The sequence below is a fragment of the Typopeltis vanoorti genome, chromosome 7 (genome assembly GCF_054136105.1).
Source record: "Typopeltis vanoorti isolate ZY-2024b chromosome 7, IOZ_Tvanoo_1.0, whole genome shotgun sequence".
NCBI classification, from domain to species: domain Eukaryota; kingdom Metazoa; phylum Arthropoda; class Arachnida; order Uropygi; family Thelyphonidae; genus Typopeltis; species Typopeltis vanoorti.
In genome coordinates, this window is record NC_143555.1 from 15739799 (window position 1) to 15767524 (window position 27726).

The 27726-nt window shown below is 36.0% G+C and overlaps 1 protein-coding gene across 3 annotated transcripts in view; it reads right to left on the reverse strand.

The window, feature by feature from the left end:
• Nucleotides 1–4817: 4817 nt before the first annotated feature.
• The window catches only part of LOC150104510 (axotactin-like), a 145176-nt gene continuing 122267 nt past the window's right edge, over nt 4818–27726 (reverse strand). For all 3 annotated transcript variants that reach the window (XM_090395685.1, XM_090395686.1, XM_090395687.1), the window contains 3 exons: nt 20942–21082; nt 17368–17462; nt 4818–5954 (listed from right to left, as the gene is read on the reverse strand). In XM_090395685.1, the coding sequence (XP_090251811.1) occupies nt 5802–5954; nt 17368–17462; nt 20942–21082 (389 nt within the window). In that variant the 3' untranslated portion in view covers nt 4818–5801. The remainder of the gene's footprint in view (nt 5955–17367; nt 17463–20941; nt 21083–27726) is intronic.

Consider the following 27726-nt stretch of genomic DNA (forward strand, 5'->3'; position numbering starts at 1 on the left):
CACCGATTCTATCTCTCAGCCACTTGTACTCGCTTTTCACCGCAGCCCTCCCCGTGACACGCATCGTCACTGTCGTCAGTCCGTCGGAAGCTCTCGGAAGTTTATATGTTTGGCAATTTTCATTGATTTCGGCATAGCTGGGCATACACCTTTACTCGTAAACTAAGTATCTAATATTTGCCAAAAATTAAAAAAAAAAACTAAAATGTGCAGACTGCGCCGTGATAAACACGTTCTGACAAGTCCGTTCGTGCCAGTCGGCGATCACCGCACACGGGAGGCGACCACAGATGCGACGAAACTATGTACTTATAGTCAATCAGTACGTGAGAGAGTGAGACAAACAGTGTTTCGTGTCTAAATTATTTATTTTAATAATTAAATTATTAGAGAATTATTTATTTTATTTAGGTAGGTATTTTTAATTGGGAAATATCGTTGTAAAATGTTTTTTGATAAATTATATTTCATTATGCCCAGCTTCTCGTATCCGCTAAAACAGTACAACATAGAATAGCTAAAATGTCTTCAAATGTAACATATTTGCAGGTGGAAGATATTCAACCTTCTTCTGCCTTATCACTTGCTATAGATAAGTCTTGCGACATAAAAGACACGGCACAAGTTGCCCTTTTTTGTCAGGTATATGTCTTCCCAAGGTCCAAAAGAAGAACTTCTAGGATTGCTACCGCTCTCGGGACAAACTAGAGGGGAAGATATAGCGAATGCTGTGCAAAAATGCCTTGAAGACAATAAGATCTTGTGGCTCTTTAAAAACTTTGAAATTTTGTAAATTGTAATTTTTGACTCTTCCGACTCAAAAGGTTGCCGACCCCGGTACTAGGTCATTCATTCAATTTATGCTAAAAGTACATCCTAAGAAGGACCAAATAAAGCATAAGTAGCTGTGTTGATTCTACACATATGGAGGTCCAGTTATCTTTTAACTCCTATCAGAGTTTTTCCACACAGTTTCCTGGAAAACTTCCAAATAGCCCTGTCCTTACACAGGTTCCAATATACCATTCATCAACACATATCTTTTCTACTACAACAATGTCACCCTCTGCAACTTCTAGCTCATCCTTATTGTGTGGGTTATATGCATATAGAGCTTGGTACCTAGGCAGTTTCTCTGTGTCAGGGAGAGCATCTCTGTGATGATGCACTGGTTTCTTGGTTTGATGACATGATGTGAATCCATTAGACTGATCCTCATTTTTCCAATTTGCATTTGAATCTGGCATACCTTCTCCTGATTCCTTCTGCACCTCCACATATGAGACAGGAAATATACCTTGCTTATTATTAATCTTTCCTTCATACCAGTTAGCATCCACTCTCCTTAATAGAATGACTTCATTACTCTTTTGTAGGGATAATTCGACAGAAGTCTTTGCAAAAAATCATACTTGGCACAAGCTATTCCATCTGCTATTTTATATGATTCTGGAATGGTATCTTCTAATGTAATAACCTCAACATAACTAGTAGGGATAATTCGACAGAAGTCTTTGCAAAAAATCATACTTGGCACAAGCTATTCCATCTGCTATTTTATATGATTCTGGAATGGTATCTTCTAATGTAATAACCTCAACATAACTAGTAGGAAAAGTTCCAACAGTTTTTTGACATTTTCCTTCATACCAATTCTTGTCTAACTGACGTATAATCTTTACTATATCCCCTTTCTTTAAATTTATTTATCTCACATTGTTTGGCTGTGGAAGACTAGACGAGAGATCTTGTAGTGTTTTTCCTTGAGATGGTTCAAGCTGACAGTGATCTGAGTTGTAGAAGTTTTCTCCAGGAGGTGGATCAGGTGGTCTCACCATTTCTGGTTCAGATACTGTGTTCGTGTCATCAAATTTCACAAGTGGAGGTGGTGGACCAATAACAGGATTACTGAGTTTTAGAGGTGCAGGTCTGCCTAAGCCAGTTAAACGTAAATCTCCTCCTTAAAGAATCTGTTGATTCAATGCCGTCTGTTGCTCAGAATCTAACTAATGCTTCTAATTTGATTTTCAGATTAATGTTGAATCTGAATCATAGCCATCACTATGATTATCTGCATATCTGCTTTCCTTCAGATATGCTTCTTGCCTCATGTTCCTTGATCTTGTCTTTGAAACTAGCAGACATAGGTAAGAACAAATTACTGTCTGTCCCAGTAGAGACACTTGAGTCATTATGTATCCCATTCATTTGATACAGCATTCTTAGAAGGCAATTATATTTTCTGATCCCTTTAACTTTTCCCTTCACAATCTCAATGTGAGAATGGTTCCAGAATGTTTGATTGCTTGTTGTACATTGTAATGGGGAAAACCTTCCCTGTTCTGACCATTTACTGCCACCAGAATGTCATTCTCTAGAATTCCTCTTTGAGCAGCTTTACCACCAGAACTTACCTGAGAAATTTGGACTGGATCATTAGAACTATATTTGCCTTGGAATCTAAAACCCAATGGCTGGCCTCCAGTTAGCATAATGTTCAGGTAAGTAGCCATATCATCTGTTATGCGCACAGGTGTGTGGAATTAAAACTTACTTGAACACAGTGAATGTTTACTCGAATACTATTCCAAAAACTCTGCGGCAGTCGAAAATTGATTTCGGCATCAAATATAGTTTACACAACTTTCCCTTGTTGCTTCTAACAATTCACGCGATATGTATATGCATAATTTTTTTTTAATATAGAAAAGCACCAAATGTAATGTGTGTGTGTGTTACTCTGACAAAAACGTGCACACTAGAAATGACATTTGACCCACAACCACCAAGCTCTGAAGTCAGTCACATTCCACACATTCAATGAGATTTGACTACACACACACACATGGAAATACAGATTGACCAGTGGTAATTAAACCAGAATGCAAATTAGCTTTTGTTTAAATTTATTTTTATATTAATCTGCACTGTTTATTTAATTATATAATGACCTTGAGTGGTTCCATGATAAAATCAATAGCAATGATGCCGTAAGTGAGAAGGACTATGTTTGACTCATGAATACTTAGAATGTGAGGAAAATATATTTAAGGACTTTTTCAACTGAAAAAGAGTTATCCAGTCTGATATGGAGTTGGCAAGGTTTTTGCTCTGGAAACTCAGATTTTTACCTCATCAAAACAGTCCACTAGTTTATATGGTTATTGAAGAACACATTAATAATCAAGGATAAGGAAGTTATTATGTGATGGGGGTTCATGTGCTATATATCCCATATTACATGGTTTCAGATATATTAGGAAGATTAAGGCCGAGATGTTGAGGTGTGTATTTCCACATGTTCCAAGATTTTTCTGTCTATGATAACACATCATCTGCGTAACAATTCAGGTTCATCCCATGAGATTATCATTATTTCTCAGATGTTTCCATGAAGTCTAAGATTCATTGCAGGAAATCTATTCTAATCACACAATTTTCATACTTCTTCTTGAACTCATTTATCAAAGAAGGATTCACAACTACCTCTGGTAGTTATTATTATTACGTGACACCTCCAGGGAGTCCAACGACCCATCGAGGGAGGGCACACTGAGATGTCCTCCCTCAATGAGTCATTGGAGCAGCAGTGCACCAAAAAAAAAAAAAAGGAAGATGACAAGTGGGGTGCCACAGGGTTCTGTTCTGGGAACACTGCTGTCTTAATTTATATATAAATGATACAGTTCATGATGTGAAAGGAGATATGCATTGTTTTCTGATGCTAAATTAGGAAGAGTAATGTCAGGAAATGTTGTTGTTGTTACACGAGGATCTGAATTAATGCTTTAAGCTGAAGAATGGGGATGTCATTTCAATGTTGCTAAGCAGAGTTATGCACTTTGGCCAGAGAAGATGGAATGAGGTGTATCACACTGGAAGAACTATAAGGTGATAATCAGGCCTCATTTGGATTTCTGTGCACAGATCTCATCACCTGGCTATATCAGTGATACAGAAATACTGAGGGGAGGAGAAAGAGAGAGTGCAGAGGTAAATAAGTAAGACTGTTTCAGGACTTGGGAATATTAAAGTATGAGGACAATTGAGGGAATGTAGTCTTCAGAACTTGGCAGATAGGAGAGGAGTGACATCATTGAGATGTGTAAGCTTGTGAGTGGAGCCTATCAAATAGATACATAGGAATTATTGCATAGGATAATGGGTGATGTAAGAACTAGAGGTCATGCTAGATGCTGTACAAGGGTCACATGAATAAAGAGGTGAAAAAGATTTTTTGCTTGGCAGGTGATGAACACTCCAACAGTGAATGTGCTCAAGGCAAGGTATGATAGTTATTGTTGTATATGAGTATTCGACCTTCCACGATGAGTCTGTGGACTCCATGGAGGCTTAAATGTAATACTATAAAATAAAAATGTATTCTCTCATTCTTTTGCTATTCCTCAAGATAATCTTAGTTTTTTTGCACCCTTCTTGAAACATTTTTTTTCTGTGTATGTGAAGTTGTTTAAAATTTATTTGTCCAGCTCTGCAGTTCACTTTCTTTCAACCTGTCAACAGAGGTAACATTCCACAGTCTTGATACAGATGTGGTTATGTCTCTTGATCTATTCTGGCATTTCTCTATTCCAAAAAAAAAATAAACAAATAAAAAAAACAGCATTCTAAATCTATAACACCGATTTTCTCGGCATCATCATTATCCTTCTCCATCAGCAGTTTATTTGTTTATTTATTAAGTCTTCACAAATAAATCTCTTACTCAAAAGTATCCTCTCAAAATTTCTTTACACCAAATTCAATCTCATTGGTAAAATGGCAGATGAGTCACTTTGCAACCAACTTATTCGATATTCATCTTCACCACTTTTACTCTCAACAACACATTATCAAACCTAGATAACATATTCACCTATCCACTCTCTTTTTCTTCATTATCTTCAATTCAGTCATATCCCTTTAACCTTCTCTCTTCTTCTAAATCATTCATTCTCATTACATTTAACATGTTTATTAAACACATACTTTATTAAAACAATCATGCAATGATCTGTTCCTTAGAAAAGTATTATACAATATATCTTGCATCAGAATATATTTAACAGTATAATGACATTTGTCTCAATTAAGTGTTTATGCATTATGTATATATTAACCTCAATAAAGATAGCACTTATCTTCTGCATCATCCATGCTTCATTGTCCACTATTTGTGTAAATTTCAGAAATATAATTTTCTCTGTGTTTCTTTTCATATGAAAGTGTTATAAATATGCTGCAAGCCAAGCAAAACACTACATAAATAGAGAATGGAAATATCTCTGCTTCTGATTTTGTCACTGTTTTGCAATAATGAATGCAAGGTAAAAAGTGTTTTGCAACCTAGTCATGAGGTGCAGATTACTTTCTGATTCGTTCTGACTCCTTGTAACTCTTGCATAATGTTATCACTAGACTTCCTAACAAATTCAATTGCCATATATGAACTATCCCTAATAGACAGAAAAAATATAAAACTGTAGTTTTATATTTTTCATAAATCAGATTTGCTTGTATGCTAATTAGAAAATTAATTTAGATAAGATAAAATGTTTGTAATAATTTAAACCACAAAATAATTTTTACAATTCATTTTGAAAGCTAATGACATATTTTATCATAAATTGATAACTATAAGGCAAATCCTTCTTGACAAATGTGTGTGAAAACGTAGATGAATGTTCCGACTAGTGGTTGTCCACAGACTATATTTTCTAAATCATCATCATCATCACTAAATCTGATGTCTACTTCCTGTACCTATGTGTACCAAGGCAGTGTTTTTAAAATAATTCTCACTAAGAAAATGTTTGACTGAGCCTACTGATTGTCACTTCACTAGTTGAAGCAAGAGGAGCAGTTGCATTTTCACTAGGAATAAGTTGTTCTACATCACTATCCCTATGAACAGTTTCAGAATCTGAATCTCCTGGATTCATTTCATCCATTGTCTGAAAATGAAAAAAAAAAAAGTATAAATATGTAAAGTCAAAATATTAGGTAAATGTTAATTTTATAATGTTTGTGAATTTGTTTATAATGAATCTATGTTGAAGATTGCAACATGGAATGTGAGAAGCATTGCACACAAAGAAGAAGAACTTGATAAACAACTAAACCAAGCTAACATAAAAATATGTATAGTAACAGAAACAAAGAAAAAACAAAAAGGCGCAAAAGAAACAAACAACTATATACAAATCTACAGTGGGGTAAAAAAAGAAGAAAGAGCAAAAGCAGGTCTAATGATTATGGTACATAAATCCCTAAAGAACAATATTGTATATTACAACTATTTGAATGAAAGACTAATAGAAATTAGACTCAAGACATTAAGAGGCCACATAACAATAATTGGTGCATATGCACCAGAAGAGGGAAAAGAAGAAGACAGTAATATATTTTATAAAGAATTACAGAATGCCATAGATAAAACAAACAAAACTGACTATTTACTGCTAGCAGGAGACTTAAATGTCAGAATAGGAAACAAAAAATACAAAACAAACATAGGTAAATTTGGCGAAGATACATGTAATCAAAATGGTCGCAGATTGCGCGATTTTGTCATTTATATGAGAATAATGAATTCAATGTTTAAACACAAGGAAATACATAAATATACTTGGTCAGCCAGAGGATACAAATCAGTAATTGACTACGTTATCACAAATTTTAAATTAGCGGAGTTAATTTTAGACATAAGAGCATATCGAGGCTTTGAATTAAACTCTGATCATTATATGGTATCAGCAAAAATTCGTTTTAAACCAAAGTGGCTAAAAACACATAGAATTGAAAATTCTTACCAGCCAAGCTACAAAATTTCTTCGTTACAGGATCCTCAAGTTAGACTACAATATCAAAAATGCACAAACTTAAAAACAGAAACCACACATGAATCAAGTGACATAGAAGATGAATGGGAAAATTTGAAACAAATTCTCACAAAAGCAGCAACAGAAACCTTAGGAATAAAGCACAAATGGATTAGAAAAAGAGGACTACGAGACTGGAACAAAGAAATAGAAAATATAATAAAAACCAAAAAGGACAGTCACCAGAAATGGCTAAACTCCAAAACAATAGAAGCAGAAATAGAGTATAAAAGAAATAGTGAAATTGCAAAACGAGAAGTAAGGAAAAAACATAGAGAAAGATGGAACAATTTCGTAACAGAACTAGAAAAGGATTTATTTAAGCCACAACCCAAAACCTATAAAGTAATAAAATACATGAATAAAGAAATAAAAGAAAAGATGAAAATACAAACAATAGATTTAGAAAAATGGGTGACCTATTTCCAAAATCTCTGGACAGATGAGAACAATGAATTAAAATTTTATAAGGCAAAGAATGACCTAATAGAAAATATCACAATGTTAGAACTGAAAAATATAATAAAGAAGATGAAAAATAGGAAAATGCCAGGAGAAGACAATTTAAATATAGAACTATACAAAAATGCAGGTGAAAAATTTAATGAAAGACTTATGAAATTTTTTAATATGGTTTGGATGTCTGGAACAACCCCTAACTCTTGGAAAAAAGCACTAGTTATCCCAATCTATAAAAAAGGAAATAAAGACAATTGCAATAATTATAGTGGAATTAGCCTGCTGAATACAGGATATAAAATATATGCAGGAATATTAAAAGAGAAACTAAGCAGCATTGTAGAAAACGAATTACCAGAAGAACAAAACGGTTTCCGAAAAGGCCGATCCTACATAGATCCAATTTTTACTTTAAAATTATTAATAGAAAAGAGAAGAGAATTTCAAAAAGAAACACACGTGGCGTTTATTGATTATGAAAAAGCCTTTGACAAAATTAGTAGACAAAAACTGTTTAAAATATTAACCGATTTAAACATACCAAACCAACTTTTACAATCTATTCAAGAAATATATACAGGAAATAAAATAGCAGTTAAATTAGAGCACACCTCAGAATGGAAAGATATATCAAGAGGAGTACGACAAAGATGTACCCTCTCACCTCTGCTTTTCAATATATATATAAATGAAATATTAACAATCTGGAAACAGCATAACCCATTTGGTATACAAATGACCCTGCAAATGAAGATAGATACACTACTATTTGCAGATGATCAAATAGTATTAGCTAGATCAGAAGATGACTTACAAAGATCATTAAAATCATTAAATGATATCTCAAAGCAATATAATATGACAATATCCAAAGAAAAAACAAAAATAATGGCATTCAAAGGAGAAAACCCAATAAGAAGTAAAATAGTGATAGATAATAAAATACTAGAACAAGTAAACACTTTCAGATACTTGGGATGTGATCTATCATACGAAGAAGAAAAAAACATAGACACTAAAATATCAAACTTTGTCAAAGTAAATGGCATAATAAATAATATATTTAAGCCATCCCTGGTACAAAAACACACTAGAATCAGACTATATAATGTCTTGTCAAAACCAACTCTACTATACAGAAGCGAAACATGGACCATGAAAAGGAAAGATGAAAAACGAATTCAAACAGCAGAAATGAAGTTCCTCAGAAAAACAGCTGGATATACCAAGTGGGACCACAAAACAAATGAAGAAATCTTACAATCCCTGAAAATAAAACCAATTAATTACTACATAAGACAGTATAAACAAAAATGGCTAGAACATTTAAATCGAATGGACAACAGCAGACTACCAAAAATATTATACAGATACAAAATAAGTGGAAAAAGAAGAATCGGAAGACCAAGAAAGAGATGGCATGAGACCGGAACAGGCCACATGGCCTAAATTCCATGTTAGGAAGAAGAAGAAGAAGAAGTTAATTTTATAAATTCAGAAGAAATCACATAGCTAATTTAATGACTGATAATTATTTCTTAAAATGATTTCATCTTAATAGAGTTAAAAAAATTGTTGTAGGAGATCCATTCATTTCAAATTCCTGATTATATTATTTTTGTTACCTATCTCCAGAATTTTTTCATCTCTCTAAAATCTAGACAACAAAATCTGCAATTCAGTAGTGCAGGGTTTTCCAAAGCAGGCTCCACAACTGAAATTCAAGGGCTCTGTAAATCTTGTTTACAAACATTCACTTATTATTTTTTAATTAATGAATTGAATATGATATTTGTTTGTTTTATAGCTATTTTTTTGCAAGCAGGTTTTTTTTTTAAGTCAGCAGACACCTTAACACAGGTAGTTGCCATTTGCCTCCATCAAGCATGATATGTAAAATTTTATAGGCAAGAGATTGGCCAGAGATTTTAGGAGCAGAGTTTAAGGTTTTTGATTTTTCCATTTACTTTACCGCGCTTTGTATTCATTCTACTGTGTTGTCAGTGCTGTCGATAGATACCCTGTGTAATCATTTGTGAAAAATTCTAATTTATCTAAGAGGTATTCAAGAAAAAATTTTAAGGAAGATTCTAATCTTCCATAAAATCTTCTAATTTATGGAGCACTAAATTGTAAAATGGTGAGTGTTTATTGATTTCTTCCTTTTTTCATGCTTATTTTAGAGATTGAGTTGTGAGGGTTCAACAAAAAAAAACTTTGCTTGCTTTAGGACTCCACTTTAGCAAGAAGTTGGGGAACCTTGCAGTAGTATACATGCAGTATGATTAAGGCCTTTTACAAAGACTATCTTGTCTCTGTTTTTCGGCATCCTTTTCATCATTGAAGAATTCTCTGTATCATGTTTGCCACCTGATAACTGGGTTCCCTGAATTTCAATATCATGTTTGCCACCTGATAACTGGGTTCCCTGAATTTCAATCAGTGGTGGCCTGTACATAAGCACTGCAACACTGCAGCGCCCCCAAGGAAAAAATGAAAAATTTAAATTTTGTTTGTGTTTATAAATAATAACAATGCTTACAACATTATATAAATGCAATACAATTAAAGGTTACAGCTTATGTTTTGACATTGATTGAATAGTTAATAATTGGAATTGTTCGATTAACGCTTTAGATTATGAAACAAATGCACTGTGATCTAATGCCGATATTTGTTTGAGCTTGTCATTGCACTTTACGTCATTCCGACACTGTCCAAACGGCAGTGTATCTTTAGTATGCTTACACACATTATTTCTGTGAGATATGAAACGTTTATTATTGGTGCGTGGTGAACTATTTTTTGTCAATCTTATTTTATTTTGTTAAAATAACATATAATTATTTATTTATTATAGATACAAGGCTGAATTATGATGAGTGTCACTGTTGAAAATATGAAAAGAATTATATTTTTTCAATTATCGTTACACGAAACAAATGTCCTGCGATCTAATGCCGATATTTGTTTGCACTTGTCATTGCTACTGATACGAAACTTTTATTATTGGTGTTTGTTCGTGGTGAGAATGAAATATTTTTAATAGAGCAATTTTTAATATGTAAATTTATTTATTAATAAATTCGTTACTGATTAAGAAAAAAAAGTTTTTTTTTTTTTTTTGTATATGCAGCACCCCCACTTAAAATTTTTACCAGCCGCCACTGATTTCAAGTCCCTATTAGTTACCACTTATTGCAATACAACTCCACCAATATAGTATTCAGCCTGAATCTGAATTCTCAAGTGCAAAACTTTGCATTCAGACAAACTGAACCTACATCCCTGTTTTAACTATCCCAACTTTGCACATTCCAGAGATATATTCTTCTTTGGAAGGCTAAAATAGGGGGGGAAAAATCTCCCAAACATTTACATTCAATAATGAAAAACATCAGCCCATTAAAACAGCACTGAAGTGCAGTACACATGGCTTTGAAATACAGAACATTTTGATATCTGCCAAACAGCTGGTTAGTGCATTTGAGTGCACTAGACATGTAGGAGAGTGATATGGTTGAGACATTTAAACTGATGAGGGGTAGTTACAGGGTTTTAACTGGGGAGTTCTTTCATATGGTGGATCAAAAGTAAGGAGCATAGACAAGGAACAATCCCTGGAAGTTATGAATAGAAGTGGTGAGTAAGATGGTGAGGAGTAGTGGCTTTTTTTTTTTTAAGTTGGGCCTCCCACGATGAGTCTAATGGCAACATGGCCTGAATAATAATGATAATAAAAGTAGGATGAGGATCATGTCCTGAAAAGTTGTTCTCAAAACCTAAATCACATTTGTCATTTATTAAATAAATGTTATCGATACCAAGTAATACTATATCCAAAATTAGGCTGTGAACTTCTGTGATGCAATTTGTTATGTAATAAATTTAATGATGGAGAAAAGCATCCTTATCACCTGTAAGTGAAAGCACTATACTCTTCAGTACAGTAGTTCTGAAAAAAAAATATATATATAGCTAATTGCCAAAATTCTGATATTACTAGATATGCTGAAATGTAATGAATTTTCAAGCCTTGATATAAATAGCTACTGGATTAGCTGATATAAAAGAATGGTAATACCAAACATTAATAGATTCTTCAAAAGAAGAATAATGAAAAGTAAGCCATTTATAAAAATATAAAAAAGGAAAAAAAATGAAAAATCATTATTATTAGTTGATTTCCATCAACTCACCATATGTATTGTGAAATGCACTGTACACTCACTATACAATACTTTTACTTCACTATTACTTCTCCTCTAGCATCTTCTCTGTACACTGAGATGCCTTTAAAAAAAGCTTCTTGTTGGAAAGAATAATACATTTTAGCAAAGCACAGTGTATTTGTTTATAATCAAATTAAAATAAACAAATTTTGTCATAGTTTGATGTATATGTTATTTTATGACTCGTATCAATTCTTCACTGGTTTCCATAAATTAATTATTATTGTTATTATTCAGGCCTCCATGGAGTCAAAACACTCATCGTGGGAGGTCCTTCCTAAGAAACACAAAGTCTATTAAGGCTCATCGAGGGGAGGTCCCCCTAAGAAACACAAAGTCTATCATACCACTCCTTAAACTCATTGACCGTTCTCGCTCTCACCACTCCATCAGGCAATGCATTCCATGGTTCAACCACCCTCCATGCAAAGAAACCACTCCTCACCCTCTTGCTCACAGTTTCCTTTCATAACTTCCGGGGATGGCTTCTTGTCATCACTCCTTCCAGATATTCAACCAAGCGAAACAACTCCCCAGTGTCAACCCTGTACCTACCTCTCAGCAGTTTAAAAGTCTCAATCATATCACCTCTCCTGCTATCCACCAAACTCTGCAGTCCACATTCCCTCAGCCGATCCTTATAACTATCATTGCACAGTCCTGAAACCATCTTTGTTATCTGCCTTTGTACCCTTTCCACAGTTAATTTATCCCCTTCAAATCCTGGGGACCAAATCTGAGAACAATAGTCCAAGTGTGGTCTGATCAGGGTCTTATACAACGGAATGACAACTCTTTTATCTCTGAAGGTCAGTGTCCTTCTCATTATTGCAGCGATCCTCTGTGTTACCTTCACCACCTTTGCAATATGTCCCCTAAATTTCAGGTTTCTATCTATCATCAACCCCAGATCGCTTGTCTCCCCTACTTCCTCCAGTATAACTCCTCCCATAGAGTATGCAGTGTCCCATTGATGTTTCCAAAACCTCAAGACCTTACATTTTGCTGCATTAAATCGTCACCCCCATTCATTTGCCCATCTATCTAGCTTATTCAAATCCTCTTGCAGGGCTGCCGCATCTACACTATTACTAATAATCCTTCCCAGCTTCACATCATCCGCAAACAACTGAATATCCCCTTGCAATCCACTGACAATGTCATTGATATAAAGGTTAAACAGTATAGTCCCAGAGTACTGAGCCCTGTGGGACCCCACTTGTAACTCTCTGCCTCCTTGAAACTGCCCCACTATACACAACTCTCTGATACTTATCGGACAGCCAATCCTGAATCCAGTTAACCAATCTGACATCCAGACCCATGTGCTGCAACATAAATATCAGCTTATCATGTGGCACCCTGTCAAATGCCTTCGCTAAGTCTAAGAAAATGGCAGTATATGCCTTTCCCTCATCTAATGCTCTTGTAACTTTATCATAAAAGGCTAGCATATTGCTAAAACAAGAGCACCCCTTCACAAATCCATGTTGACTCTCACAGATAACATTACCCCTCATCTGCCCAATGCTGTATATGGTCCTTCACTACTTTCTCCAAGATCTTACTAACTACTGATGACACACAAACTGGCCTATAATTAAACACTTCCAGTCTGCTACCACCCTTATGCAGTGGCACTATCTTGCCTTCCTTCCATTCCACACCTTTCCTGCAGCGAGACTTTCATTGAAAAGCCAGGTCAAAGGCGCTGTCAGTTCCCTAGCACATTCTCTCAAAACTCGTGGTGAAATACCATCCAGTCCCACAGCTTTACTGACATCCAGAGTACTCGGTATTTGAAACATACTCTCCTCCTGTACCTCTAAACCTCGAACCTGCCCAATCCCTCTAGCATTAAAACTGACTCCTCTAGGATGAAATACTCCAATAAATTGTTTGAACAATTCCACTATGTCTTCTGCATCAGTCACTCTATTCCCATTTTTATCCCACAATATCATTCTTCCAGTCATTTCTCCTCCTACTAGCGACATAGCTAAAAAATTCCCTAGGATTGTCTTTGGATCTTAGGCCAATCTCATCTCATATTCCAGTTTCGTCTTCCTTACCATACTAGTCAGTCTTCTGGCCTGTGTCTTATACTCTTCATGCATCTTCTCTTCACCTGTCTCCTTATATCTCTTCCATAGTCTCTTTTTCGCATGCAATTCCTGTTTAATATTGTTTGTCATCCACTTTACTCCAAATTGTGTCCTCTTGTTCACTCGTGGTATACAACTTACCATTGCTGGTAACAAATATTCTTTCATATTTCCCATGCACTAATGATATCCCGGACTTCCAACTCCTCCCTCACAAAGAAAAAAATCACAATATCTCAAAAACTGTGAGATGAATTTTTATATGATGAAAAGCAGTATGACATGAGATGCGAAAGAAATACCCACAAAAATTATAAATAAATAGTTTAATTCAGTAACGGTCAAAACATGAGGTTAAAATGAATGAGACTGTCAAAGTACTTCAATAAGGATTGTGGTCATCCTTCACAACAATTTAACACTCACAATAATGTTTCATGCTGTCTATAATAGCATCCAAGAGCTCAGTTGTAATAATAGCCACGTTCTCTTATGTGGCTCGTGGTGTTTTTTTTTGGGGGGGGGGGGGGGTGGAGAGCAGCAATACATCTACCTAGAGTATTTATCCCAAGACATGCTGAATAGGATAAAGGTCAGTAGATCTGGCTGGCCAGTTCATACATACATACAATAGTTTCTTCTTGAAGATACTGGTCCATGAGCTTTGCTTGTCAAGGGCAAGCATTATCATCTTGTAAAATGAATGCCTCTTCCTATCACACCCACATGTGTCTAGGATCTCATCTCTATAAATTATAGCAATCATGGTTCTTTTTGGAAGCACATACAGGGTTGGTGCATCTACCAAACAAGATGTCCTCTCAAAACCATCACACTATCTCCACCAAAAGTTTCCATATTAGAGAAATGACAACATGACCCTGATTCTCTCCAGATCAGAGCATGACTAGTATTGCTTTATGAAGCAAATCAAAAATCATCTGTAAACAATACTGATCCCCACTGGTCTTGGGTCCAGATGATATGAAACTTGGCCTACTTCAAACATTCTCTTCTACGGTGTGGGGATAGGAACATACAAATTACTTTTCACCCGACATACAGGCCACTTTCGTGAAGTCTTCTGTGCACAGTGGAAGCATATATCAATAGCACTCCTGTTTCAGTAAACAGAACATATAATTAGAGATATCGGCCACCCACTGAAGTTGTAGCCCATGGCCTTCCTTCACTATATCTCTGGAATGCTGTTTGTGACTGTTGAAATTGGTTTCATAGTCTGTTAACTATGAAATTATTCACATGTAACCATCTGACCACCTATGCCTGACCTCTAGTCTTACAATCATTTTTCATCCGAATTCATTGGTTAAATGATGTCTCTTGCAGCCATATCTAAGAATTTTGATATTACAAAATGTCAAGTCCTCATTCCAGACATTAAATGGAAAACCATTCCAAAATGCCTGCTTTTATGCCATGACTCATTTGCATATACTACTGACAGAACCACTTATTTGTATACAATAAAAAACTCAGATCACTTTTTTACATAACGTACCTGACTTTCAGATGTTTTTTTCCATTGGTTATACTATAAGTTAAAGACACCAAGAAATTATAAACTCTTGGTTTAATCCTTCATCCAAGTGAAAGCAAAAAAGTTCGCGCCTGAACTATTTTCAGGACTGGGGAAACTCAGGTGTAAACTTGTTTGCTTACATCTTTGTATCTTTAATTTAGTATAACCAAGTGGAAAAACTTCCAACATCTTTCTCTAATCCAGAGTAGTTTAATAATAAGGTGTGACACCTTTTGGCTACTCATATATGAAAATATGACTTCTGCATTATTTCAACCTTAGTATCACTTCTGGGTCTGGCTCACACTGATGAGACCTCTACGTCAAAACCAGTTGGATGCCTGGGTGGTGTATAGCAATGCTGTAGCCAATGAAGTTTACTGAGGCATGGCTGTTGCTGCTACCCAGGTGTGTGTGTGTGGATGGGTGGGGGAGGGGGGGGGAATGAATGGCAATGCTGTAGCCCATGAAGCTAACTGAGGCACAGCTGTTGCTGTTACTGCTCAGATGAAATATGAGTGGCTCTGTTTGGTGGTGGGGTGAGCCTGCTATGGGGTAGAGCCAACACTGAGAGTTCTTCTCGGTGACAAGGTGAGCCTGTTATGGAGGAGCGCAATGCAGTTTTTGGTCCTTCGGGTTGCTTATTGTTCGTTTATCTGGGGAGCTGCATGAGTTTTGGGGGATGACCTGTACTTAAACAGTCAATAAAGGTTGAAACTGGTCTGGATAGTGCATCTTCCCATAATGCATAGCATTATACATGTCCGCAAGGAGATGTGCTTTGCATTATGGGATATTAAGGCATATGATGTGAAGTCATAAGCTTCTTTATACGAGTTGCCCCAGTCCTGAAAATAGTTCAGGCCTACACTTGTTTGCTCACTTGGATTAAACCAAGTATATAATTTCTTGGTATCTTTAATTTACTCAAATGTATTTCTTTATCATTTCACTATTTAATAAAATCTATTTCAGGATACTGAGCCTAAGGTAAATTAGGGTTCAGTTCAATTTATAATGGCTCACTTACTGATAGCTTCCAGGAACGAATTAGGTAGTAAAAGCAGAGAAACTAGTCTACTGTATTGATATGAAGATATTCATTGAATATTCTGAGTACCTCTATATTATTATTATTAACATCTGACCTCCATGGAATCAGAGACATAGTGGGAGGTACACACGTTTGCATAATCATTCTTCTATTTACTCACTATAAGTCATTTGAGATTTGCTTTGGCTTGCTTGGTCATCCTTCTTGTCCATTCTCTGTACTACTTATGAGCTGTTTCATCACATTTCTATTTTATATTCCATATATTTTAATTTTGGTAGCTCCAGATTAATTATTCTTTTAATGATTTCCCCATATACTGCTATTTCCTAGCAGCCTCATGCTGCTTTTTAAATTTATCATAATCATCCACTATATAATTTAACATATAACTCTCTCCCCTTCATAACTGAAAACTACTTACACATGATCACCTACCAAGTCAAAACGGCATGATTAACCTGTGCCCCAGGAGGAAAGCAAATGAATCTACTAATGCTATTGCCAGCAGATGTCCTTATCAACCACTGGATTAAGATCCAGCACTACAAATCCCAGGTCCTCTCTACCATGTGCTGCTTTGGGTAATCATCTCCCAACAAATGCATAAATTCCATTCCCATACACCCTTTGTACTACTCTTGAAAACATTGTCCATAGAAAACTATATGCAAAAATTTGGCAGCCTGAATTTCTGACCAGTAACAAAACACTGGAGATTACTGAAGAATGAATAACTAAGGTGGTACCACTTGTATTGCCTCTGGGAGAGAGTAAGGAGGAAGTACAAAGCTTGAAAAAACAATAACAGCTGATTCATTTATATATAAAAAAATTATCTTAAGAGACAGAGGTATGTGAGATATTTCATGTGACAAGTAGCTGGAGAATGAAGTTATCTTTGTAAGTTAAATGCTGCTATTGCGAGTAAGGAATCTCACAATTTCATGAATTCATTTAGTTAATACATTAATAATGAATGTTTAAAGCAGCATGAGAGTTATTCTGATCACCAATGAAAATTTCCTCTTATAAGTCATGACATTATGGAGACCAAAAATGATACTGATAATCAATACAAAATCACACTTACTGTAACAAGATCAGTATTATCTGCAGCAGGATCCCATTCAAGCTCTTGTGAAGAGGTAGGCCTCAATGGGGCCATATCCATGTTGGCATTTCCAACTGAAAATTATAAAGCAAAAAACATGTTACATATATGCAGTTCACTTGAAACTGTATATGCTATATATGCATATATGAAGAAATAACTTAATGCATAAAGATCATTATATTGTAAGATTTTTATACCAGTAATTAATATGCAAATTAAGTGGCAAGTGGAACAAGAACAGAGCAGAACAGACCAAACCATTCCACTTAAACAATTCTACATTTTTGCATTATGGTGCATGGGCTAATGAAAATTATTTCATATCATCTTGCATCAGAGAAGAAAACAGAGTTGTTTTCTTAATGCATAAAGATCATTATATTGTAATATTTTTATACCAGTAATTAATATGCAAATTAAGTGGCAAGTGGAACAAGAACAGAGCAGAACAGACCAAACCATTCCACTTAAACAATTCTACATTTTTGCATTATGGTGCATGTGCTAATGAAATTTATTTCATATCATCTTGCATCAGAGAAGAACACAGAGTTGTAACTAGGTAAGTTGTACCTCATACTCCATTTCCTGATATATATATATAAATCCTCAAGTGGAGGAGGAGGAGAGTACAGGATACTATGGCAGTATGATAGGAGTGAATTGAGAAAGAAGAAGAATTGCATGAATCAATGAACAGATTGTGTAGAAGAAATGATGTGCAGCAGTTTTTAGAGGTATTGAGTGAATTTGATGGATGAAAGGACTTGTATATGACTGATGAATTGCAGTCGAATGGATATGGTGTTTGAAGAAAGTATTCTTCAGTGAGCAACAAATGGAAGTGCAAAAATGGGGAAATTAAGATGGTTAGAGAGGATATACTTGTAAGTCAGCATGTGTGCAGGCATCCTTCAGGTGCGTGAGTGAGTATGAAAATAGAAATATTCAAAGAATGGCAAATATAATTTCTCCAGTCTCAAATCTGAATGCAACATTTATTAAAGATGCAAGGTTATCTGTGAATAAAAGGGAATATTGTAGTGCATGTATAATAATGCCAGAAGCATCAGAAACCAGGGTGAGAAGGTTTTTGCACCGTTTACTTCTGCTTGGCTAAAAGTTACTGGCATCAAAGAGACTTTGTTCACAGAGGAAGATATTATCACAGGAATAAAATGTAAAGGATATTGTACTTTCAGAGAAGATAAAGAGAATAGGATGAAGGTAAGGATATTGCTAATAATAGCACATGAATGTGAAATTGCAAGAATCAAAGTTTAGTAGGTAGGTAAGATTGAGCGATGCAATGCAATTAAAACTATTTGGTGTGAGATAAAAGCCAACAAGACAAAATATATAGTGTTGTTGATATAAACCAAGAGCTGTAAAAGGATGTAGACAATATTCTGACAAGTTCAATGAGCACAGAACAGGTTATTATTATGGGACACAGACTGGAAAAAGAAAGGGGCACATGAGAAGAAATAAAGGAATTTATGTAGATAAGAGAATTACCTAAAACAGTATGTGAGGATCTGGAATCTGAGAGTACTGGTGAGAGCATCAGAGAATTTGTCCATAACCAACAAAACAACCACTTCGCATCCGACTATGGAGAGTGATCATGTTGTCTTGATTAAAGAGATGGCCAAGCATAAGGAATTTTCAATTAAGAAGAGGTATATGTGAATTTAGAAAGCTAGTGATCATGGCAAACTCAGAAGGCAGATTGGAGCAAGCATGACAATATGAAATGGTAAGGAAAGAATGTTGTGGTAAATGGAAAAAGTTCAAGTGTTTGAGGGAAGAAGTGAACTATACCCAGGGTAAAGAGAATAATTCATCCCTTAAGGGTACATATCAGGACTCTGATATGTACCCTCATATATTCCAGATGGCATTCCTGTTGAGTGTTTTCTACCACCATGCTGTCACCGCTTGTTTCATTTAGCAATCTTTCAAAGTAATTACTCCATACATCAAGAATGTTTTTATCATCAGTTTTCATGTCCCCCTTTATCATCTCTAATTCCTTTTACAGTACTCTTACCTCCATTTCTGAGCCTTTTTTTCAATAGCCTCCAGAATATTTTCCCAACTTCCTCATATTTATTTTCAACGTTCTTACCAAAGTGTTCTCATGACTTTTGTTTAGCTAATTTTACACAATGCTTTGCTTTCTTACATTTTTCTCTGTATTCCCTAAGAGCACAAGTTAACTTACTTGGCAGTAACTTTTGATATGCTTTCTTCAGTGACCTACCATTATTATTAGCTTTGCTCTTTTTCTCCAAATTTTCCCAAAACATTTCTTATGTCTGATAATCATTTCTATTCTTTTGTTTAGATCTCCAACAAGGACCAATTTTTCCTTTTTCATTGTGTCAGCTTTTTTTGTTGTGTGAAATAGTACTAATAATGATATTATTAAAATAAAAGAGTACTTTCTCAATAAAAAAAAAAAAAAATATATATATATATATATATATTTTATTTTATTTTATTATTATTTTTTTTAAATCATAATTTTACTGACTCGGAACACCGAGATAAGGTAAAATGAAGTGAACTTTAATTAAAACACAACTAGTTTCATCAGAAGGCCGACTTCCTTTGATTCTAAGATGTGCCTTTCTAGTTCGTCAGCACATTTATGGATATTAGTAGTAAGATTCCAGTCTATCTGGTATTGATGCTCTTCTAAATTAGAGTTTGCAGAAAAAAGAACATGACTTGAGAGGGCTCTTTCACGTGTTTGGTCTCACTACGTCTCGAAGAGCATCAACGTGATATCTGTTACAACAGAACACGTGCAAGCGCCCTCTCCAGTCATGTTCTTTACTCTGCAAACTCTAATTTAGAAGAGCGTCAATACCAGATAGACTGGAATCTTACTACTAATATCCATAAGTGAGTTGACGAACTAGAAAGGCACATCTTAGAATCAAAAGAAATAGCTCTGGACCCCTCACACATGAACAGCAATTTAAACTATAGCTTACCTGACTCACAGAGTGCAGTAATTCAGTTCTGGTGTTCTCGAGATATTTCCCACTCACTAACGCCTCATGCTAGACCTGCCATGCAGACGCCAGTTCAAATTTAACTGTTGTTATTCCTAACCTTTTTTATGAGAAGTCCATTGCAAGAATCAAAGTTTAGTAGGTAGGTAAGATTGAGCGATGCAATGCAATTAAAACTATTTGGTGTGAGATAAAAGCCAACAAGACAAAATATATAGTGTTGTTGATATAAACTAAGAGCTGTAAGAGGATGTAGACAATATTCTGACAAGTTCAATGAGCACAGAACAGGTTATTATTATTTAATATTAAAGTTATTATTATGTTTTATCTTGCTATTTTCCAGTTTGTGATAATTTGTACACCTGAAGAAGTTGGCCTTCAGACAAAACTAGTTGTGTTTTAATTAAAGTTTTTATTTTACCTTATCTTGGTGTTCCTATATATATATATATATATATATCCTAGAAGACTAAAAGATTTTAAAATCAATTTAAGCTTATGTAAAAACTGGGAAAACTTACTTTTATTCTGTTCCAATAAAGCTTCAGCATCATCTTCATCTTTGAATTCAGCAAAATTTTCAATATCAGGTGTCACTGAAATTCTGCTTGTAGTGGGACCAGGACCTTTACGACCATTCTCAACAGGACTGAAGCTGACAGCTGTGAAGGAGAGAATAAGAATATAGATGATAGCCAAACATCTGTTGTTATGATAGTGATGTATTTACAAAAATGAAAATCTGATTGAGTGCTGTTAAATCAGAGCAAGCAATGGGCGATTCTTTTAAATTTAATAGAATACCCATCTAAAAAAATAGATTCACTATGGCAAACATAACTATATGTTTTGGGTCAGTAGGCTAAAACATCCTTACTTCTGAACCCAGAAAAGCGTGCACAGAGAAATCATCATCATTATTATTATTAACACCACACACTTCCATACAGTCAAAAGACTCATCACAGAAGGCAAACATTGTTACATACAAGGCCCATTAAACTGTGTTTTAAACTCATGCAATGCATCTTTTTCAATGTATCAAGTAGAAGGAGGCACGATTATGATAAAATGTTGTTAATGGATGAAAGTGGTAGATTGGTAATTGCTGTAGAGGATATAGTCTAGGTGTTCTGTCAGCCGTTCATTAGGACGTTTCATCTTCAGTGTGAAATTAGAAGCTCAAGTGTAGAGAATGAGAGAAGACTTAATGGTGAACGAGCAAGAAATATTTAAACTAAACATATCTGGTTGTTTTATAATTAAAATACAAACTTATTTATTACTGACCATTTACAAAACAAACTTATATTAGAGCCTACCAGTTTCACCAGCAAACTGTCTGGCTTTTTCAGGGCATTTACGGAGACATAAAAACTAGTAAATGCAAATTGAAAGGAACATAAAAAACGTTGTAAACCAACTAGTAGCTAAGGTTACACGTTTGTGTGACAGAGAGGACTTATTGTTCTTATTCATTATCATGCATGCATAAACGTGTAATGTGATTACTGGCATTTCTTTAGAGCAAGAAATATATTAGGAGTTAAATAAGCTAGACATCAATAAGGCAATATGACTTGATGACATATCACCACGTGCCTTAAGGGAATGTTGCAAGGAGTTAGAATCAGCCTTGGTCTATCTGCTTAACAAGAGTCCTGCAACAGCACAAATTTCAAAGGAAGGCAAAATTGGTGACAAATTGGTCACAAAGTTGGTGACAAAGCTAAGGCAACAAATTATAGGCCAATCTATGTATCAGTAGTTGTAGTTAAGGTATTGAAGAGATTAGTGAGAGAGAGAAAACAAAAATGGGTTGATAACAGTGATATTTTTGTGCTGTCAACATGGGTTTGTTAAAGGTAGGTCATGTTTTACAAACTTGCTTATGTACTATAACAAGCTGGTAAATGTAGTAGACAAGTGAAATGCACATACATTAGCATACTCAGATTTTGCAAAGACTTGATAGATTGCCACACTGCAAGTTGGTCACTTAACTGAAGCGGATGGGATTGGATGATAGACTAGTGAGTTGGATAGGTGAAAGTCTATCAGACAGGTATCAACAATTTTTATTGGAAGCACTAACTTGAAAGAGGAAAGTCACTAGTGGCAAGTTGCAAGAATCAGTTTTTGGGACCATCTATTCCATTTCTATGCTGATCATCATCATACACACATTCACTACTACTTTCAACATGCACTCTCCCTATGTCATGTATCCCTGTCCACCTGGGCTTCCCTTGCTTTCTACAAATGTTTGCAGATGATTCAAAACTTGGGAGCGTGATGAAGAAAAAAGCAGATGTTGTGGCCTTACAGGAGGACTTGAATAGTTGTATGAGTGGGTAACGGTATGAAACTGTGAATTCAATGTTGCCAAATGTAAGGTTCTGAAATTTGGTAGGCAACAATGGGATGCAAAGTGGTAGATTGGCGTAAAGGAAGTTAAGGAGGTAAGAGACCTTGTAGTGGTCATGGACAAGGATCTGAAGTTCAGAGGTCACATTGCACAAGTTGTGAAGACATCAAATCACATTATGGTAATCATGCGGAGGACCTTAACTTGTAGAAATAAAGAGGTTCTGGTTCCCTTGTATAAGGCCATGGTTAGGCCTTGTATGGATTATTATTATTATTATTATTCAGGCCTCCAAGGAGTCAAAAGACTCATCGAGGGGAGGTCCCCCCCCGAGAAACACAAAGTTTATCACACCACTCTTTAAACTCACTGACCGTTCTCGCGCTCACCACTCCATCAGGCAATGCATTCCACGGCTCAACCACCCTCCACACAAAGAAACCACTCCTTACCCTCTTGCTCACAGTTTCCTTTCGTAACTTCCAGGGATGGCCTCTTGTCATCACTCCTTCCCGCTGATCAACCAAGCGAAAGAACTCCCCAGTGTCAACCCTGTAACCACCTCTCAACAGTTTAAAAGTCTCAATCATATCACCTCTCCTTCTTCTATCCACCAAACTCTGCAGTCCACATTCTCTCAGCAGATCCTCATAACTATCCTTGTACAGTCCTGAAACCATCTTTGTCATCCGTCTTTGTATCCTTTCCACAGTTAATTTATCCCCTTCAAATCCTGGGGACCAAATCTGAGAACAATAGTCCAAGTGTGGTCTGATCAGAGACTTATACAACGGAATGATAACCCTCTTATCTCTGCAGGTCAGTGTCCTTCTCATAATAGCAGCAATCCTCTGTGTTACCTTCACCACCTTTGCAATATGTCCCCTAAACTTCAGGTTTCTATCAATCATCAACCCCAGATCTCTTGTCTCCCCTACTTCCTCCAGTATAACTCCTCCCATAGAGTATGCAGCATCCCATCGATGTTTCCCAAACCTCAAGACCTTACATTTTGCTGCATTAAATCGTCACCCCCATTCATTTGCCCATCTATCTAGCTTATTTAAATCCTCTTGCAGGGCTACCACATCTGCACTATTACTAATAATCCTTCCCAGCTTCGCATCATCTGCAAACAACTGAATACCCCCCTGCATATTGTGCACAGATTTGGTCCCTTGGTTTTCATGGTGATGAGGATACATTAGAAAGGGTACAGAGAAGACTGACTATGTTGTAACTGGCCTTTGGGATGTAGGATATGAGGACAGATTGAGGGAATGCAGTTTGCAAAGCCTTGTGAATAGGAGAAAAAGAGAGGATATGACTGAAATATTAAATTGGAATATAAAAGGGATAGAACATGGGGACATGCCTGGAAGCTGTATAAAGAGTGTGTGAGTAGAGACATTTGCATGGAGAGTAGTTGGTCAATGAAATGCATTGCTCTGACACTGGTGAATGCAGATACATTGAATGAATTTAAAGCATGGTTTGATGGCTTTTGTGTGTAACAATGTTTGCCTCCTGCAATGAGTCTTTTGCTTCCATAGAGGTCTGGCGTTAATAATAATAATCTGCATTCACCACAATGTCAGGCAATGCATTCCACTGATCAACCACTTTTCGTGCAAAGAACGTACTCCTTATGCCCCTGCTCATACCCTCCTTATACAGTTTCTAAAGATATCCCCTTATTCTACCCATTCTATGAAAAATTTCTTCCACATTAACCATGTAACAATGCTTTACCAACTTAAATGTCTCAATCATATCCCCTTTTCTTCCTCCTATTCACAAGGCTTTACAAACTGCATTCCCCAATATGTCTTCATATCCCACATCCCAAAGACCAGTTATGACCTTAGTCAGTCTTCTCTGGACCCTTTCCAATATATCCTAATCACCATAAAAAACCAGGGGACGAAATCAATACACATTAATCATAGAAGGCCGGATCGAAGCCTTACACAATGCAACCGGAGTCTCTTTATTTCTACAAGTTAAGGCCTTCAGCATCATTGCCATAATCTGATGTGATGTCTTCACAAAACTGTGCAATATGACCTCTGACTTCAGATCCTTGTCTGCCACCACTCCAAGATCTCTTACCTCTTCAACTTTTCCTCCAAAATTTTCCTGCCAAGTATATACTTTGCATTCCATTGTTGCCTATCAAATTTCAGAAACTTACATTATGCAATATTGAAATAACAGTTCCACACTGTTTCCCACTCATACAATCTATTGAATTCCTCCTGTAAGGCCACATCTGTTTTTTTTTCCTCATTACTCTCCCAAGTTATGCATCATCTGCAAACAGTTATATCACCAGTTAAACCAATATCATTAATATACAAATTAAATAACAATGGTCCCAAAACTGACCCCTGTAGCACATGACTAGGGATGTTCCTTTTTTGAAATAGTGCCTCCCCTCCCCATACACAACTTGCTGATACCTATCCAGCTCACTAGTGTCTATCATCCAATTCCCATCTGCTTGTTTCAGTGACCAATTTATGGTGTGGCAATCTATGAAAAGGATTTGCAAAACCTAAGTATACCACTGTATATGCGTCTCCCTTGTCCAGTATTCATCACTCTGTGATGTGCATAAGCAAGTTTGTAAAACATGACCTCCCTTTAATGAACCCATGCTGACGAGCACAAATAATACCATTGTTATCAACCTACTTTTGTATCCTCTCTCTCTCTCAACAACCTCCCTAATACTTAACTACAACTCCAAATACACTTTGTTGCCTTAAGCCTTATCGCTACCTTTGTGAAGTGGGGCAATTTTGCCTTCCTCTATGTCCTCTGCAATAGTCACCAATCTCCCACTTTCATCCATTATTATGATCTTAGCATAATCATTCTTCTTTATAGTTGCCAAATATCGAAAAAACTCATGAGGATTATTCTTGGTCTGATTTGCTAATTTCTAGTTGTACTGCACTTTTGTTGTCCTTACCCACTAAGTCACTCCTGGCATGCTCTTTATAATCTTCATGCAACTGATTATTACCATTATTCACCTTTCGATGCCTCCAAAGTGCCTTCTTCTTCTTCTTCTTCTTCTAGATTTTAGGATTAATTCACTCATTCATCCATTTTACACCTACCTTATTCAGTCTTTTGACCTTCAGAATATATTCACACATTGATGCTGTTATGTATTTCTTTGTCAGTTCCCAAGCAGCATTTATTTCCTTACTACTCAATTTCTCATTCCATGCTATAGCTCCAAGCTGTCTCCTAAGCTTGTCATAATCACCAGCATTAACTTCCACACATAACCTTTCCTCACAGAAGTCTGCATATAGCTAGCCACAGCCCAGGTGATCACGTCATGATCACTCTCACAAACTGGAGATAACCACTCACTGAAATTCCACTCACATCACCTGATGAAATGATCAGATCTAAAACTCTCAATCCTCACGTGCCCTCCTTTACATGCTGCCTAAGGTCTCTCAAGAAATTCATTATCCTTATTCCAAAATGCTATCTCTTCATTTCAATCTATGCTGCCATAATTAAAATTGCCCATAATCACACTTCCCTTGTTCATTAACCCAAATTGCTTATATATTTCTTTATCACCACCTTCCACATTCCCTGGTCTATAGCAACATCCAACTAAATATCTCTTCCTGTCAACCTCCACCTCACAGCCTCAAAACCATTGCCCCGATTTGCCCTCTTTCACATCTACCTTATGTGGACATATTTCCCCTATTATCATCAGCAACACTCCCACTCCCCCTTGTCCTTTCTATCTTCACAAAAAATTCTGTACCATTCTGTTTCTTTTCCCATTAGGATATCATCTTCATTCAACCACATTTTACTTATTTCCCATGATTTTGGGGCAAATAAACTTGATCAGTATAACAATTATCTCCCTTATTACTGATACTTCTGGCATTTGTAAATAAACACAGCAGTTCACTTTTGGGTCTATATCCAAGTCACTTGTTTGTCATGAATTTCCCACCACATCTGCCTTTGACCAATCACCTTTATTACTGCTTATGACATATATCCACTTAGTCTCAATTAACCTACTCGCATCCCAATCTATTTCATTTCTATGCTGATCATCACCATACATACATTCACTACTACTTTCAACATGCGCTCTCCCTATGCCATGTCTCCCTGTCCACCTTGGCTTCCCTTTTTTTCCTGTTCCTCTTGCATTCCCATTCTCTCTTCATCGCTCACACTACTACTTTGTTTCCATTGTCAAGCACTCCAGTCATTTCAATACCACTCTTCTGATCTTTCACTTCACCTTTTACTTCTGATCTCTTGCTTGCATCACACAATTGACTTCCATCCAGCAAGTTTTTTCAGTTCTCCAAAGCCATTTAAATTATAATTTCATTCTTCCCTCAAACACAGCTCTGCCAGCATACTTTTGATTCTGGCTCTCTGTCTCAACTTATCATTGCCATACTTCAGCAACATACTGACAACCCTTCCCACTATACTGTTATCTTTCACTTTCCTCAATAACCTGATATCCAACTTCTTCCTCATGTCCAAAGCAAAAATTATCTTGCTCATTCTCTCCTCTGGATAGCAGACCTTATGGAGTCTCTCATTAAGCAATCTTCTAACAAATGGGAGATCCATGCAGTGCTATTCTAGAATCATTTGTCACCTCTTTTACCCTTTTTTCTTTCTATTATTTTGCACAATTTCATCTGTTTCCACTAAATGTCTAATATCACTCCACATATTTCTCATTTCATTTTTCTTTTTGAAAATGTAAGTGTGTGGCTAGCCGAGTGGCTATGTGCTTCGCAACCATATGCCTGGGAAAGGAGTGTCCTGGGTTTGATTCCCGTCGGTGACATGAGGAGCTTAGGATCTTTCTCAGACATAGCCAAATTAACCGGTCTTGGGCATGGACTTGCAGGGTTT